Raw genomic sequence first — 17,087 nt, forward strand, 5'->3', positions numbered from 1 at the left:
GGACCTAAATCAGAAATAAATCTTACGAAAAGTGAAACTTGCGCCGTATCATTTATGTCACAAGACTCGTCAACTGCTATTGATAAAGCCGAAACCAATTTCAGATCTTCGATTTACTGGATGGTTATATTGAAACACATTTTAATTGTTCTATCTTTCATTGTTTTGGCTGACAGTGGTAACTCTTTAATTTTTTTTAGAATATCTGCTTTGTTCTTAAAATCTCGAAATAGCTCTTCGGATGCATTGATAAAACAACTTTTTATGTATTCGCCGTCTGTGTACGGTTTCCCTCTCTTAGCAATCTCTTGACTAACAACAAAACTTGCCATATTAGCATTGCTGGAAGATTGCATCCAGTTATTAAATACAGAAGCTGATGAATCATGACTCTTCTGAAGTTCCTCAACTGCTTTCTTCCTTGCATCACTGGCAGGATATTTAGTGCTAAATGACGCATGCTTACTTGTAAAGTGTCTCTCCAAATTTAACTTCTTGTTGTGCGCGAATTTCTCCATACAAATAAGACATGTCGGATGGCCATTCGAGTTTCGAATAAATACGAAATTTTCGGTCCACTCAACTCTAAATTCACGGTTTTCATCTTCCGTTTTTCTTTGCTTCCTTTTGGTAGCCTTGTCAATTGGGGCACCTACATATAAAAATATATACATACAAAATTATTATCATTATTAAAACGATGACAAAAATACCTATAGGATGTGCAGCTGAACGGAATAAAACTTCATTCTTCAAGAAGACACCTTTGTAACGTAAGCCACTTGCATGATATTTGTGCCAGAGCTGGACTAGGCCAATCATGTTTAAATAAAAACGCACCTTACATTTTACCTCAAAGGTGGTGTGGACACAAATGTATTATTTTGTTATTTATAAATCATATTTATTACTTATAATGTAATTGAAATATTTAATTTATTGTTATTAATTTAAAATTTTCATTAATATTGTCTCATAAATTTCTTATTTATAAATAATAATATTTTTATTGTATAATTAACTTTGTAAAGTGTACTAGGCATCAGGCTCTGTAGTTTACATAGCATTATCCTATAAACAGGTGCGCGCTTTCCGCTCTCCGTGCTATATTTTGAACACGGTTAATCATATAAAGAAATAAAGAATATTGAACTTAGAGAAAATTTTATTCTCTACAAGTTTTGTGAAACATCTGACGTAAAAACGTTTTTGTGACCTTTAATATCTTGACTAGCGGACACTCGATCTTATGAGACTTTTCAGTCTGCCTTAAGAACGTCAAAACAAAGGTCTGTGCAAAATTTCAGATTTCTATCTTTCATTCGAAGGTTAAATCATAATTTGACTGGACTATTGGGGAGAATGGTCTGGCGCTCACCTCTACTTTGGTATTACAACGAAATGTTGTTTTTATGGGTCCCCGAGACGATTAATCGCGATTGTCAACCTAAATTATATAGCTGTGTTTTTTCTATTTTTTTTTTGAAGACGTGATTAAAATTTAATTTTTTATCTACAATTACTCCTAAATATTTCATATTATCATATATTTTTATAATCGAGTTAACTATAACTGTGAATATTTTATATTTGTTATGTTATGGTAATTTTATGTTTTTAACTTTATCAAACTAAAGTAATATTTGTTTTTATATATTAAATTATTCTGTACTAACATCTGACATGCAGACATGTAATTGCAATTTGTAAATTTGCTTCTGACTGCAAACAAAAAAGGTTCACCATCATTGCCAATGATTCATTGGCCTTTAGCCATCTAAATTTCATTTTTTTACCAAAAAATGGTTATTATGCCATTCGTTACATAACTGTTCACAAATGTATATTTACAGTGCACATGCATATATATGCATATATATATATATATATATATATATATATATATATATATATATATATATATATATATATATATATATATATATATACATATACATATATATATATACATATATATATATATATATATATATATATATATATATATATATATATATATATATATATATATATATATATATATATATATATATATATATATATATATATATATTTATATAGAGTATTTTCCTAACACATTACGTCTTTTAAATCAATAGATTAAAACCAGCAAATAATACTTTTGAAAAAATATATTTTCATGTATATACAGATAATTATAATTTACATGTCCAAAAATATAAAATTGGTACATACTGCCATGGAATCGAAAAAATAAAAACAATAAATTACAACGTGAAAATTGGCAAAAATTTGGTCGAGGATCTTTACGTGCGTAACTACGCATCGTCCAAGTATGCAAAAAATCTTGGACGGATGTCGATAACATCTCTACATAGAAAATTTGGTCAAATTACATAACATTAAATGGGGTAATGTTACTATATTTTTTAAATTAACATCAATATTTCTTTTCATACTCTACAATTATATATTTTGATAATTATATTTTTTTCAATTTAATTACAGCTAATAAATATAAAAATAATTAAATTTTATTAAACGATAATAATCACATTTACAAAATACATAAACATTATAAAATTTGATGTTTATGTATAATAATAATAATATATATGTATATATAATTTATGGAAAAAATTAGAACTTATATTAAATGGCATATTTTTTTATATTGACAAATTTACGTTAAATTAATTTGATACTCATGCATAATTGTAAGTAGCGAAATAAATAAATTAAAGCTGCCTAACAAAAAAAATAGCAAAAATCTTATTATATTTGTATATAAAGAATGGAAAAGAAAATTCTAGAGATACAAAGAATTAAAAATACTTTTGCGATCACAATAAACGGAATTTGAGTGCGCGGGCAGGAGTCGTGGATAATGGAGGAAGCACAATAAGATATTCTTAAAATATGAATATTGATTTTTTAACGCTAAATATATGTACGATAAATCAATGCACTGCATCTATGTCACGTTGTGCCCTCGATATCTTCACCTTGTCTTTGGGCGTGTTGCTTTCGCCCGACTCCAAAGCGAACATTTTCATTTTCTCCTTGAAAGACAGTTTCTCCGGAATGGGTGTTGCGCCAGCCTGCTGCGCTTTCTGCTGTTCGGCCAAACGCTTTTGTCTAGGATCCCTTAATAAATAATAATGAAGAATGAAAACTGCTCCTATATATTATATTAATTTTATAAAAATAAAAAAAACATACCTATATACTTCTTGAGCACCGATGACTCCGGGTGTATGAGTGATATTGGGACCTGTTGGCGTAGTCGGACTTTGTAGCATCATTTCAGCTTCAGATATAAACCTCTGAAATTAAAATAAGTTATATTTATTAATTTAAAAAAAATATATTTGCTTGAGAATTAATTGTGACTATTTTATATAAAATTATTATTAGAACACAACTAGGTCTCTCAATTATTCGTAGTTTTCAAATATTCGAATATTGAATATATTCGTAATTTTTTTCTCAGTTTTTACAGATATTAATTATTTATCCAATTTGTGTAAAATAACAAGTATTTGCCTGCGTAATATTATTTAATCAAAAAATAATTGTTTTAATTAACCATTAACCTGGTCCACGACACAGCGCCCCATATGGCGCTGAATTCCCTTTCAAATAATTAATGAACTATAAAAATATTTTAAGTTTTTATTATAGAATCTAGCGTCAGGCATAAACCTACGTAAAAAACATATGGCGTTTAAAAGGTTAATTACTCTAATATTCGTTAAATTTTTGAATTTTATAAAATATGTGTAATATGTAAATGTGCGAATTATTGATGAGTGAGGGCGGCAAATAGAAAAAGTTTCATTTATTACATGCTTCGACATTTCAGCATTTTGGAATCAGCTGCGACTAATTAAATTTAGCAAAATTAATGGAACATTTTACATACATAATTTTATCGAATTTATTATATATACAATGGTTAATAATGTTTGGAACGAATTTGATATATGATATATAATATATACATATATGTATATAATTGAAATAACTAGAAATAAATTATCCGTGATCGAATTATTGCATCGATTGAAATAAAATATTTGCATCTTTAAACAACAAATACAAAAATGTAACACGAACTTTACAAAAAATTTCGACGCATACCTGTTTTTGAGACAAGCGTTAAACAATATAGGGTGGGCCTTTTCAACATTTTGTTTCGTTCAATGAACAAATTCTGCGAATTTCCGCCAATGTAGATACCACCGAAAAACAATATATTTACAAAAGTTTTTCGAAGGCATAAAAGCATATTTTTTTGTTGTTGAGAAGTGTCTCATTGCCTCGAATTTCGAAACAAAATAAAGGTGCTAAGGGGCCATGGATTTTGGAGTGGCACTAGTAACTCAGGTATATTGAAATAAAAAACGACCACCTGTGTTGCTCAAGTATACAAATTGTTTCATTCAAAGATTTTTTCAAATTTCATTCGAGATAGTAAAAACGATAATTCATATAGTTAAAAATCGGCGAATAATTCGAATAATCGAATATTAAATTGAGAACTGTAGATACAACCCAGCGTTAGCAGGTAGAATCAATTAGGCATTTGTGGAATGGTCTGCAAGTAAATGAATTGTAGGGGATCCTACAAACTGACAAACATAAACACGTCATGCTTTGACAAACAAAAACACAACGAAAACAATCGTTGTTTATGTAATACCCAAAAGTTTTAAGAGCGACTTAACTTATTATTTGCGTTAATTACCGAATTTTTTTACTTATTTATGATATTTTGGACGTGCGTTGAACAATTCGCATTGTCTCGTTCAGTACTGTTAAATGTATCAGGAAGTGACCACAATGGTTTCGCTTATAAGAGCTTTACAGAAGACATTAATAAGCGGAGTTTGACAGTATGACCACAACCACCAACAAATTAACTACATATTATTTTATTAACAATAAATTCGCATAGATAAATTATTATAGACATATGTTACAACTTAATCAAATTGTATGTAATTAATTATTTACACGATGAAAACTTCCAGAGACACACGATGAAACTTCCAGACACAATGAAAATTTAAAAAAACACTAAGGTCTATACGGTATTTGAGCCCAGGTCTTTCAGGTCAATAGAAAGACTTAAAGCACTCGTCTACTGTGCAGGTTACTTGCTCATATCAGCATTCTAAGAGCACCACACGGTAAATACTAGTGTTACGAGCCGACCCGCAGAGAACAAAAAAATTATGATTATGGTTTAAAAAATGAATCTCGACAATGAGCCTCACTTACTGTATGGTAAAAAGGCAAAGAAATAGTAATATATAGAACTATTGTGTATTTTGTCAAAATTTCTAGATGAAATGGCTGAAAAAATACTATAAAAATGGAATGTTAGCCACTGTTGAAGGCTAATATTCCAATTTCATCAGTAAAGTAGCCGTGCCAGTTGTTTTGTGTATTATACTTTATATTTATTTATTTAAAAAATAATAAATTATACGTACATCAGGATCTTCTCTCATTATGACGATAGGTTCATTGTCTTGATTATCGCTATTCAATGTTGTCAATAAACTTGATGAATAATCTTTATCGTGGAAGCTGACACGTTTATCCTTCACGTTAGTATTATTATTCACCAACAAATTATTGTTTTGGTTCATAATGGACGGCTGACTGACCACTGAGAGATTAGACCTTAAAGCTTGCTGCTGCGACATGATCGCAAATGACGAGCCCCTCTCTGGAGGTGGCGGCGCAGAACTATTTAAAAAGTCTTGATTATCGAACTTGACGTTAGAGTTCAAGTTATCAGTGCGGCTGTAGCTCGTCGAAGAGTTCACATACAAATCACCCATCGATTGCGACAATTGATTAGCCGTCGTATTATTCATGTCGTACTTTGGCATGTAAGTAGCCAAGTTCGAACTGGTCTGCTCTGGATACTTAGAGGCGCTCATCGTTTCCATCTTATTATTAACGTTGTAATCGTATTTGGCGACGTTATCAAACTTGAGACTTTGCGGCGTCAGATTGGCAGAGAAGCTCGCATTCTTCTGTGTCTTACTCGGACTGTGCGGCGAGTTCGAGTTGAGGTTGTCTAGCTTGAGATTAGATTTCAAGATCGATTTAGGCTGGATTGACGGAATTGACGGTGGCTGGACTACTCTCGTTTCTTGTTGACTAGGTGGGTTATCTGGTTGTTGATCAGTGCTACTTGTATTGCTCATGGCCACAGATATCGGTTGTACGCTGCTTACTATGTTACTTCCTACCGGTTGTATGTTCAAATCCTTAAAGAAAAATATACATAATTAAGAACTGTAATTTAGATGCCTAATTAAATGTTGATTAAAAAAGTTAATACATTTCTTGTTGAACGTACTTTATCGTCTTCATCAATCTGCGTCTCTTGAGCGCGTCGTTCGAAATCTCTCTCTAACGTGAGAGCGCGCAACTGTTGCTCTTGTTGGGGCGTTCTTCGATCTTCGCCTAATGCTTGTAAAGACGCTATTTGCTGATCACGCCATGCTCGACCAGCATTCCTTCTAACTTCCATTTCCTAATGAAAGCATAATATTTTAAACTATATTTTTGACAAGAAAACGTGTTAAATTATAAGTACACTTAAAATAAAATTTTAAATTAATGCTGCTTTCATGAGCAATTACGTCGCAATGTCACAAGTGAATCATCCAAAGCACTTATATTTACTGAATAAGTATTTTTGTTTAGTATAACCAATTACCTTTTCTCTCTCTTCCCTTTCCCATGGATTTGGTGGGAAGTGCGACTGTGAATTTTGACCACTTTGTCTGTGAGTCGGATAGAAAGATACAGCCGGAGGATCTGACGAGCTTGCAAGATAGCCGCTCTCTATATATAAACAATAGTTAGTGACTCATTCATATTGATATGGTTCAAAATCATTTAAAGCATTACCTTCTTCAGCCTGTTGATGCATAGGATGCGTCGAAGGCGGAGGAGGAATAGGTCCTTCAGGTACGTCTTGAGATATTTCTTGCATTTCACGCTTAATATTCTATAAAATAAACATATGATTAGATATACAAAGAAATCATATTTTCACTGAGATCTATTCACGATATCAACAAACTTTTGAACAAATTAAAAACATTGTTTTTATCCCAAATATAATGGACTATTTTTTTTAATATTTCGATTTCATTAAGATTCATAGTATTTCATTAACCCTTTTGATGCGACTTGAGGATGAAAAAATAAATTTGAGAATCTTCATTCAAGCCATTTACAAGGTAGTTACTTAATTATATATAAAAATAATAGTTACAGGTTTTGGAGCAACTGGTGGCTGCTGCTTAACTGGTGACATTGGAATGTTAGCGTTCATCGGCGGCGGTGGATATCCATGCCCGTCTTGCCCATATTGAACCCTGAAATATGATTGATAATATATTAATCATCATATATCATCTTTAAAAACAAATTTAAAATTACCGTTTTTGTTGCAAAGTATCGCTGTGCTGTTGGGGATTCATAACACCGCGTTGGTGTCGTCTCTTCACTTCTTCGGACATTTCGGCCAGTTTGGCTTGCCCGCGTGACGGGTTCGCCATCTGATTGTTACCGTGCATGGCTTGCTGAGCGGTCATCTGATTGGGATTGCCGATATATCCTTGGTTTCCATAATTTTGGTTGTATTGGTTGGGCGAGAGCGGTGACATTGGAATGCGAGATATGGTATTGTTTCCGAGATTGGGTTGACCCGGCAGCTGGTGGTGATATGGCTGACTCATATTTACGTTTGTGCTTGGCGAATAGCCTTGATTCACGTTCGGCATGCTCGGATAGCCTCCTTTGACCTGATTATAGATAAGTTTGGATAACATTTTTTTTTCAATCAATAATAACGAGTAATTATGGTGATTCTTACCACTTGAGAGTTGCCGTAATTTTCATTTCCAAATACTAAGTCCTTTGTGCTTTGAGCAGCTCTTAGATTAGGGTTGTTCAAGTGGTTTTGGATGGGCTGATTGCCATAATACGCCGATTGTGGTCTTTGATTAGCCATATATCTTTCCGCCGGGTTTTGATTATCTATATTTGGCGGTTTGGTTGGAATTTGATTATGCAACTGAAGGTTGTTTTGCGAATTGCGGAGATTTGATGATCTATATAAATAAAACGGCAAATTATTCAAAGAATTAAGCATTAAAAGTGAGAAGATATATAACAGATCGATATTAATCATAACTTTAACTTTTATAGAACAGTAATATAAATCAGCATATTCCGAAAAAAACAGTCATAATAACACTGAGTTAGTCTGCAAGATGTCTTGGCGGAGTGCTGTCAGATAAAGTTCAATTGCGTTGAAAACATGAAGTAAGATTGATTGTTAATTTTTTTGATTTAATAATTTAACTTCTTGCAAACTCATTTCTAATGTACTCTTTTATCAAAATTATTAACATTATGCATTATTAATAGTGTAAAAATCAGCTTCAAAGAAGGGCAGTGTGATGACTGTTTGTAACGCTAAACTACATCAGAACAAGATGGTTTGAGGCGTATAAATCTGAGAAGTTTTGGTTCCGAGAAGCCCCTTCTCTTCCCCATACACCAGAAATATCAGAGATTTAAACCACAGTTTTTATGTTTTGCTCTGGGCTTGTCGGGTTTCTACAGAAACTGCTGGAGCGTCACCATTAGCCGATCAGCTCCGTAATGTAGTATAAAGATAGAAGCAATTTAATTTATGATAATCGTTAAAATAAGTCATAAATCAGATGATAGGAACAATATAATTGAGATTTAATCTGATTTGAACTCTTCTCGGTTAATATAGAACAGAAAATTTTGTTACCTATCTCCCAATCCAGTATTTTGATAAACGCTAAGATTTTGGTAAAAGTTGCTCTGATCTGTTTGTTGCTGCATCTGTCCTTGGTTTGATTTCAGCTTCATATTTTGCATTGCCGGAATGCTGTTGTTCGAAGACGTTCTGGTGATATTAAATGCAATTAAATATAATTCAAAAAGATTGCTAATATCTTATGATGAAGCATATTAACCTAGAATATCCAGGATTGAACACTTCGTGTTGTTTCGTGTGTTCATGTAAAGCAGGTACACTTTTCGACGTTTTTACTGTACTACCCATGTGATTTGCCATTGGGTTTTGTTCCATTTCTACCTTTGAAGGTAAATCGCGTTCGGACATCCTGCGTGGACCTAAAATTATAATAAATAATTAATAAACATACATTATAAACACATAAATCTATCTAGTGTTGGGTATCATTTTCATAAGCAGTGGGAAAAAATCTCATAAGCTGTTCTGGTAAGAAACAATACATAAATAAATTATAAATTCTCTATTCAAAATAATATGATAATAACAATATTGCATAAATTAAATCTAATCATGCAAATGTGATTTTTAAAATCATAAAAAACATCTATGATCCAAGATTGAAATCTTACTAATTGTCTCTCGCGTTCTTTTCGGACCATATTGTATCCAAGCATACTGTGGACACGTTGATTTGTCTCTCGGCCTTTTATTCTTAATCTCAGATACTCGTAAGTGGACATTCTTTCCCAAAAGATTCGGACAACTTCTATGATTATCCTTCTTAGTCGAAAAACATTTTTCAGATTTTATCTTTGCATTACTTTTGTCATTCAACGATGTTGTCGACTTCCTCTTGATTATATAAGACTGAGGAAACTTCTTTCTCGGCAACACTAGCTTAGTCTTTTCTATGGCCGGCTTCATCGAAATGTTAGGACTTGATTGCGTCTTATGAAAGACATACTCGACAATCTTGGGTCTGGTGCTCATGTTGAGTTTTTCTAAGCTACCGCATCTTTTATTCAAAGAAAATTCTACATCAGACAGTTCTTCGTCAACATTTGACTTCTCTAACTTTCTCGGCAGTATCGGCGAAAATTCATCTTTACCTTTTGTACCGTTCTTAGACCAGTCTTCGAGCAAGGACATTATCTTCATGCGTTCGTCTTTAGAATACTCATTATTACTAGTTTTTATATCAATCATGCTACGGGCGGATTTAATTGGAGCTGCTTTTTTAGACTGCTTATCGAATATCGAATCTGAATTGGACTTTTTGTTATAATTTGAACATTGATAAGAAAGATTTATCTCGTTGAAGTGTTTAGCTATAGTTTTCACTACACCAATATCGCCTTGCTTCTTCAAATTATCCAAATCTTTTGTTATCTCCGCAAGCTTTTCGTTACTGAGATTCACGCATTCACCAGAATCGACGTTAAATTCAACATTGGAATTATTAATAACCTTTTCATCAAAGATCAACGGTCGTTCAATCTGTACTTTAACAATCTGTTTAAGATTCTCGTCCGATGGAGGTTTTTTTATGTTAAATCTGAATACGTTCATCGGAGGCACGCAAATACTCAAGCTGCTTTCTTTAGAATCTTCGTTTAATAACGGTTCGATATCGTCGATGTACGGAATCTCATTGTACTGATCGAACTTGCACACGTCTGTGCAGCACATCAAATGAGTCGCATTCGGGCAATCTGAATAGCAATAGTCGGAATCGTACGATTGAGTGCTTGATTCGCAAGACTGTTCCTTCTGATGGAATACGTTTCTGCTCGGCGTGGTCGTGAAATATGGATAACTGTACGAATTAGATAATCTCCTCATTTCTTCATAGTTGATATTGTACTGCGAATACGACTCACAATGACAGTTGGTATCTTGAGTGCAATCTAAACTATCATCAGAACTGGATTTCAAGTAATCTTCAACACAGGTATACTGTCCGTTATTACTTAATTTATTTTGACGCTGACAACAATAATTACCCGCTAGAAGTGTTAATCAATTTTAATATATAAATTACAAACCTAATCTTGTTATATTGTATGTTAAGGTTATAAAATATTAACATTACCTCCTCTGTTCGGTTGTGGACTCGGCTGACGCAGCAAAGTAGCTAGGCCATGTAAAACAGCGCCTTGTTTTGCGACATGAAGTGTGACTACTGGTCCTGTTCGTACAAGATGTTCTGCGGCTCGTTCTTGAGTTATGCCGACCAGTGAATAACCGTCCACTGCCAATAACTGATCGCCAGCTTGTAGTCTTTGATCGGCGGCTGCCGCTCCACCAGGAACGACAGATTTGATATAAATACCTAATTTACTTTGTCCAGCGCCCTGAATAAATACATAAAAAATATTTACAATCATATAAAATATTTTGGTTGATTTGATAGAAACATATGGTTCAATCAATTCATATGAGCTTGACAGATTAATATTATTGATACTGTAGATACATTATAAAAATTCATTCAGGCATTACGCAATGAAATTTGGCTTAGAAATTAACCTTTACACGCCCAGCGGTCTCATACAAGACTGCGGATTTGAGTCGTTCGGTACCCAGGTCATTTGGGGCAGGCAGGTGGAGGCATTTGCCTCTCCTTTAATTTGGCCAGAAATTACATGGCATTTAATGCAATATCAAAATATTAAAAAAAAAACAATCACTGACTGGCCAACATTTGCCCCCCTCTCTGTAAAAAGCTGAAATGACGTTCTTGATTTTAAACCAGAAATTCTCGGATTATCCCTAAAATAAATGTAAAAAATCTACGCGGAAAACATTTTTTTAAATCTGTTCTTTTGGTGTCATTATATCGGAATACATTTTCACCGATAGATATATATTTTTACCGGTTAATACAATTTATCTTGCGGGTCCTAGTAAAACTATATTATTTCAACTTGGGGGGGGTGGGGCAGGTAGGGGCATTTGTTTTCCCTTGAATTTGGCCAGAAAAATAACTGTCATTTAATGAAATACTATGATTTTTAATGAAAAGATAATATTAAAAAAAACGACCACTGACTGGCCAACTTTTGCTGCAGCCCCTCCCCCCCCCCCCCCCGGAAAAAGCTGAAATAACGTCCTTGTCAGCAGTCCCGTAAGAAACCAATGATTATGTTTTTATATGTGGCCATTCTGAACTATTATATAATTTCAAAATCTTTGGGCAATGCACGAGCTTTCCGTTTGTTGTTGATTCCTGAACTAATGGAGTTAGGTGGGACTAAAAAAATGATCCGTGGAGAATGAGAGAGGTGAATCCAATGTTAGATTAGAAATCGTTAATTCGGAACATTGCACAGGAAAAAACAAGAGCAAACCTAGGTGTTGCGTATGTTCAAAAAATGTTGAAACAGTTAGATCTACTTTTTGTTGCAAAAAATGCAAAGTTGTTTTGTACATAAAAAGAATGTTTTAAAATTTGCCATATGCGCAAAACTATTTGATTTTTGTGTAATTTTATGGTTTTAATTTGATTTTTTTGTAATATTAAAATATAAAATATTTTTGAAAAGTTGTTGTAGATTTAAAACAATCTTTTTATTTTACTTAAATAAATATACTAGTTTCTTAACAGCTTAATCTAAACCAATTACACACGGCGCGCGGGCGTGTAAAGGTTAATAAACATAAAACTAAATATGTAAATTGGTATGAAACTGTTGCAGCTGTTGTAATACATTTAAAAATATTCGTACAAATTTATTTTTTAACAAAAAAGGCTATGATAATTTTCTCGACAAATTTGCTGAATTTTGAGATGAGAATTCACAAAATACAAATTTTCGAGTTAATAATGTGTTTAGTTCCATAATTTTATTGATGCGACTTCAATTCCTAATTCGCTTTGCCTTCACCATGACAAAAAGACAAAAGAACAATGCTTAATATATACCAGTATGAAATATAGAATATGAAACACACGTAAGTTATTTATGTAGGATGAGACAACAGCGGACAAAAAGGAGAATAAACATACCTTAGCTGCTACTATGCTTAATCCAATTCCATTAGAGTTCTTTTGCAGTTGAATCATTTCAACTACTGGTTGCTGTGGTGGTTTTGTAGCAATACTGCTACCATTGTAACCTAATAAAAAACATAATTTAGCTCATCCATCCATACATACATACACAGGTACATATCAGAATAAAAAAACACCACTCACCAGTCATATATACAGTCCAATGTCCTAAAGAGTGCGGCTGTGGGGCTAAACGGCAAAAACCTGATCGTTGCAAAGGAGTCAAGAATTCAGCTAAGCCGCTTGGTAAGCCACGTACTACATCGGCACTAAATCCATCCTCCGGAATTAATAACGATAGAGGTAATGAGCTACTTTCTTCTAAGACGATCTATATATTAAATATAAAGATAATGTTTAATAGTTGAATTGATGAATCTAATTGTTGATTATCTAACCTCTCTTCCGTCGGCTCTGTGCAATTCATCAGCTACCCCTTGAGCGTGTTTGACAGCAGCTTCTATGAGATCGATAGGCAGACGTTGAACTACTCCACTACTCGTCTCTTGAAAATAGCCTCCCAATAAGCACCTCAATTGTACAGAATTTAGTTTGAAACACGAAGACGTCATATTTGCAATGTCTTCTGGTGTGTTTTTAGGCGCCTGGTGAAGTTTAAAATGTTAATATTTAAGTATCATAGTAAATAATATAGTTGGTTAATCGTGTATATGTATGTACCTGTAACAGATGTGCGCATTGATGAATCAAAGCGAGATGACAATCGGCAGCTATCTCTAACCCCTGTCTTTCAGCCCATGCTCCCACTGGAGATAGCCGGGCGCTAATCAGAGCACCCCAAACGTTGCACATCATGTGAGGTGAAGCTACAACCTAAATTATAAAATCAGTATAAATAAAATGATTTTATTTTTATAAATATATTTTATAAGTATCTAACCTTATTGAAACACCAGACGTTTATGTAGTGGAAGAGTTGAGAAAAGAGCTGAATCGTGAGGGCTGCATTGACCCGACATCTCCGCAACAAAGCCATGGCGTTGTTCAAAACGCTTATGATAACACCAGAAGTCTCGTCTTCGCTTGGACCATCCTCTAAGAATGACGTCAAAACTTGACTCAGTTCCATGTGGAAGCATCCCACCAGATTACTGTAAATTATATTTTGTTTGAGAGTACTGCTCAAGAATGGAACATTATATTAAATTTATATGATAAATTAGTCAAAAGGATAATCGCTCAATTCGAAAAATTTATGTTTCTCTCATATTAAATTGTATTGAGCGTATATAATAAAAATAATTATGGACAATTTAAATGAGCAATATATAAAATAATTGTTCCTTAAACCAATTTTTTGTGCATTAGTGTTGGACAGATTAGGTCAGAACAGTGAACACATTATGAATAACCTTATGCAACGAATACTTTTACGAAAAAAAAATCCGAGGATTTATCTTACATAAATGCACAAACAATTTATTTTATGGTGAGTGGTGAACAGCTAGCTAGGTACATAGTTTGTTTAAATAATCGATTAAAAAATAATGTCGAAAAAAATTAAGTTACAAATTTAAAAGACCCTTTCTTAAATCCCTTTCATCGTTTTCACAAAAGCCAAAATTAATATAATATTACACTTTTTACTGCTCGATAAATGTAACTGAAAAGCTGTAAAATAGATCATGGAAAAATAGTACAAAATTAAATATTTATTAAATCCTAATAGTGACATCTCTTAGAATTAAAAAAATATTTAAGCGCGCATATGTGTGTGTGCCCTGGTGCCAAGTAAAAGAGTCAAACGCGCACATGTGTGCAACCAACGCCTAGGAAAAAATCTATTAAGTATTTCATATAGAAATAAAAAAAGTATTTCTTTTAATGCACTGTTATATAGCACAAGAAATATACAGTCTATGGACAAACACAAGAGGAGTCATGTATGAGTTAGTATGCTATAAATTATTATAATAAATAGTACCTGAAAGCAGCTTGAACTGTATTGGATAAAATATCTTGAGCTTGTACTGTGAACGCTGAAATATGTCTATCGCATTTTAAAAAGTGCAATAGTTCTGAACTGTTAGCCATCCAGAAAGCTTGCAACGTGGCATCAGAGTATTTTTCTTGTACTACGTCTTGGATTAAAGAAGCTATGTGGTGTAGAAGAGTTGTTAGTTTATGAGCTCGTTCTGTTGGAGTCAACTCTGGTCTGTAATGAGTCGAAGCTCGATATCTGTAATAAAAAATATATAATTTAGAAAAACATGATTAAGTATTGATAACAGTGTGCAACAATTTTGGGCAAATTTTTTGCCACAAAGACGAGAACTCACTACAGTGTAGTACTGAAGTATGTTTATGTGAAACGACTCACCTAGCACAAAGATAAAGCGTATAAACTGGAGCAAGTTTGAAGGCAGGTATATTAACATCCAATCTCGTAATAACATTTTGAAGAAATACGTGTTGAGTATGTTCAGGGAATTCTAAAACAGCTGGTAAAATAGCCTCCTGGCCTTTTTGCACCCTAAAACCAAATTTTAAAAATCATAAATGAGAAACAATCTAGTTTATTTTATAAATAAATAATAGCATTAAACCATCTTTATAGACAAATTGTTAATGAACAAAACATTCCATTGGAATTGCATTAGTGATATTTTCACTGTATAAGGAAATGATGTGCTATTAATATGCATGCACGCTTAAAAAAGGTTTGTGTAAGATGAAAGTGAAGTTACCTGTTCTCGTGACCAGACCCACCGCTTTTCGCGCTGCATATGCTCTTGGTCTCCACGTTGCCATCTAAATCGAACGTCGTCTCATAATTGTCTTTGTATTGTCCGCTCGCTACCTTGCTTTGGCTCGATTGCTCGCTGTTCATCATGGACTGCTGCGCGTTATAAGGCGATGCAAAATGATTCTCTTGGAGCAAATCGGATTTGGAATTGGCCAAGTGCTGCGACAGCATCAGCGCTTCGTTGTCCATCTTCATTATGTTATTATTGTTTGTGTAGTTGGCCATCTGTTCGGGCGTGTCCATATGGTTCTTGTAATTGTACGACATGGGGAAGTTGTCTTGGGAGCCCATTTTATTGATGGGGCTGACTGCCCGGCGGAAGTCGGAGTCAGGCTCTCCCGTCGTGTTGGGCTCCATGGATTGTATGGTGTCGTGGCCCAGTTGCGATATGGGTGACATTAAGCCGCTATTGTTATCGGGTGCGGGTGATGTTGGAGATCTAAATGTGTACATTTAATGATTTCGTCACTAACATTCAAGGGGCTTTGATGATAACTTAGTTCTTATAGTGAACGAGTGTTAAGTATTTGTAGATAAATAAAGATTTTGAAGGCATTGCCATAAACTACACTGAATATGAAAATCGGTGTTAAAGGTGCAGGACTGAAGGGTCATAGCACACTTTGCATTAAATATATAATAATAATAAAAACACTATACATAAAAAGCTTAAATTTACAAATAATATTTATGCATATGTAAACTAATATTAAAAAATTAGAACATTGATATAATAAAAATAAAAAAGTAAAATAAAAAATAATAAAATACACACCTATCATACATTGAAGCCGAGTCAAAGTTTTGCGATTGAGATATTTGTCTGTTTAATTTATTTTCTTGAGTCGGATCTACAAATCTGAATGTAGATATTCTGTCAAATTTAATTATACACCCATGCTAAAAGGAAATTAGATTTGTTTAAAAATAAATACAAAAAAAAACATATTACACAATACAAAATAGATTGGTGCATATGAAATGTCAGACTTTTAAGAATCAATAATGATAAAATATCTTTTTCAATACAATAGATGATGTAGGTTCCAACACGTTCATTTTACTCAATTGACAAGATAATGGATGAGGAAGACCAAGACTGAACAAACAAACGTCAAAGTTGGTAGCACTATTATGCTGCTCTATAAAAACAATATGAAACAATAATCCTAAATATCACTATTAAATGCTAGGATGTATTTAACTCAAAAACCTTATTAATTTCTAGAACATTGCATTTTTGCTTTATGAATGAATGAAAATAATTCAACAAAAATACATTTTCTATAGTTAAAAGCTAAAACATGCAACACAACTGCTGACAAAACCAGAAGACGGTTACGGTAGCTAGTTTTAATATAATTAAAAGCAGTGACAGTAGCAACATATCAAGTAACACAACTTTAATTTTACTTTTCAAGATGGATTCATAATACTTTTTATATGAC

At 33.1% G+C, this 17,087-nt stretch overlaps 1 protein-coding gene across 7 annotated transcripts in view; it reads right to left on the reverse strand.

Annotated features, from left to right (window-relative positions):
- Positions 1 to 2,138: 2,138 nt before the first annotated feature.
- Positions 2,139 to 17,087, reverse strand: part of cno (adherens junction formation factor afadin) — a 60,001-nt gene continuing 45,052 nt past the window's right edge. For 4 of the 7 annotated variants that reach the window (XM_088203153.1, XM_088203154.1, XM_088203151.1 and 1 more), the window contains 21 exons: positions 16,415 to 16,539; positions 15,581 to 16,078; positions 15,214 to 15,366; positions 14,818 to 15,072; positions 13,774 to 13,984; positions 13,554 to 13,706; positions 13,271 to 13,477; positions 13,017 to 13,203; positions 12,828 to 12,937; positions 10,911 to 11,172; positions 9,036 to 9,195; positions 8,828 to 8,965; positions 7,895 to 8,132; positions 7,459 to 7,823; positions 7,292 to 7,394; positions 6,922 to 7,021; positions 6,728 to 6,855; positions 6,347 to 6,541; positions 5,484 to 6,272; positions 3,205 to 3,308; positions 2,139 to 3,129 (listed from right to left, as the gene is read on the reverse strand). In XM_088203153.1, coding sequence (XP_088059279.1) covers positions 2,943 to 3,129; positions 3,205 to 3,308; positions 5,484 to 6,272; positions 6,347 to 6,541; positions 6,728 to 6,855; positions 6,922 to 7,021; positions 7,292 to 7,394; positions 7,459 to 7,823; positions 7,895 to 8,132; positions 8,828 to 8,965; positions 9,036 to 9,195; positions 10,911 to 11,172; positions 12,828 to 12,937; positions 13,017 to 13,203; positions 13,271 to 13,477; positions 13,554 to 13,706; positions 13,774 to 13,984; positions 14,818 to 15,072; positions 15,214 to 15,366; positions 15,581 to 16,078; positions 16,415 to 16,539 — 4,668 coding nt within the window. In that variant the 3' untranslated portion in view covers positions 2,139 to 2,942. The remainder of the gene's footprint in view (positions 3,130 to 3,204; positions 3,309 to 5,483; positions 6,273 to 6,346; positions 6,542 to 6,727; positions 6,856 to 6,921; positions 7,022 to 7,291; positions 7,395 to 7,458; positions 7,824 to 7,894; positions 8,133 to 8,827; positions 8,966 to 9,035; positions 9,196 to 10,910; positions 11,173 to 12,827; positions 12,938 to 13,016; positions 13,204 to 13,270; positions 13,478 to 13,553; positions 13,707 to 13,773; positions 13,985 to 14,817; positions 15,073 to 15,213; positions 15,367 to 15,580; positions 16,079 to 16,414; positions 16,540 to 17,087) is intronic. The other 3 variants (XM_088203155.1, XM_088203152.1, XM_088203157.1) reach the window with 2 other exon arrangements.

Source organism: Plectrocnemia conspersa, unplaced genomic scaffold, assembly GCF_051122295.1.
Source record: "Plectrocnemia conspersa isolate PC_06_02 unplaced genomic scaffold, ASM5112229v1 ptg000014l, whole genome shotgun sequence".
Lineage (NCBI taxonomy): Eukaryota > Metazoa > Arthropoda > Insecta > Trichoptera > Polycentropodidae > Plectrocnemia > Plectrocnemia conspersa.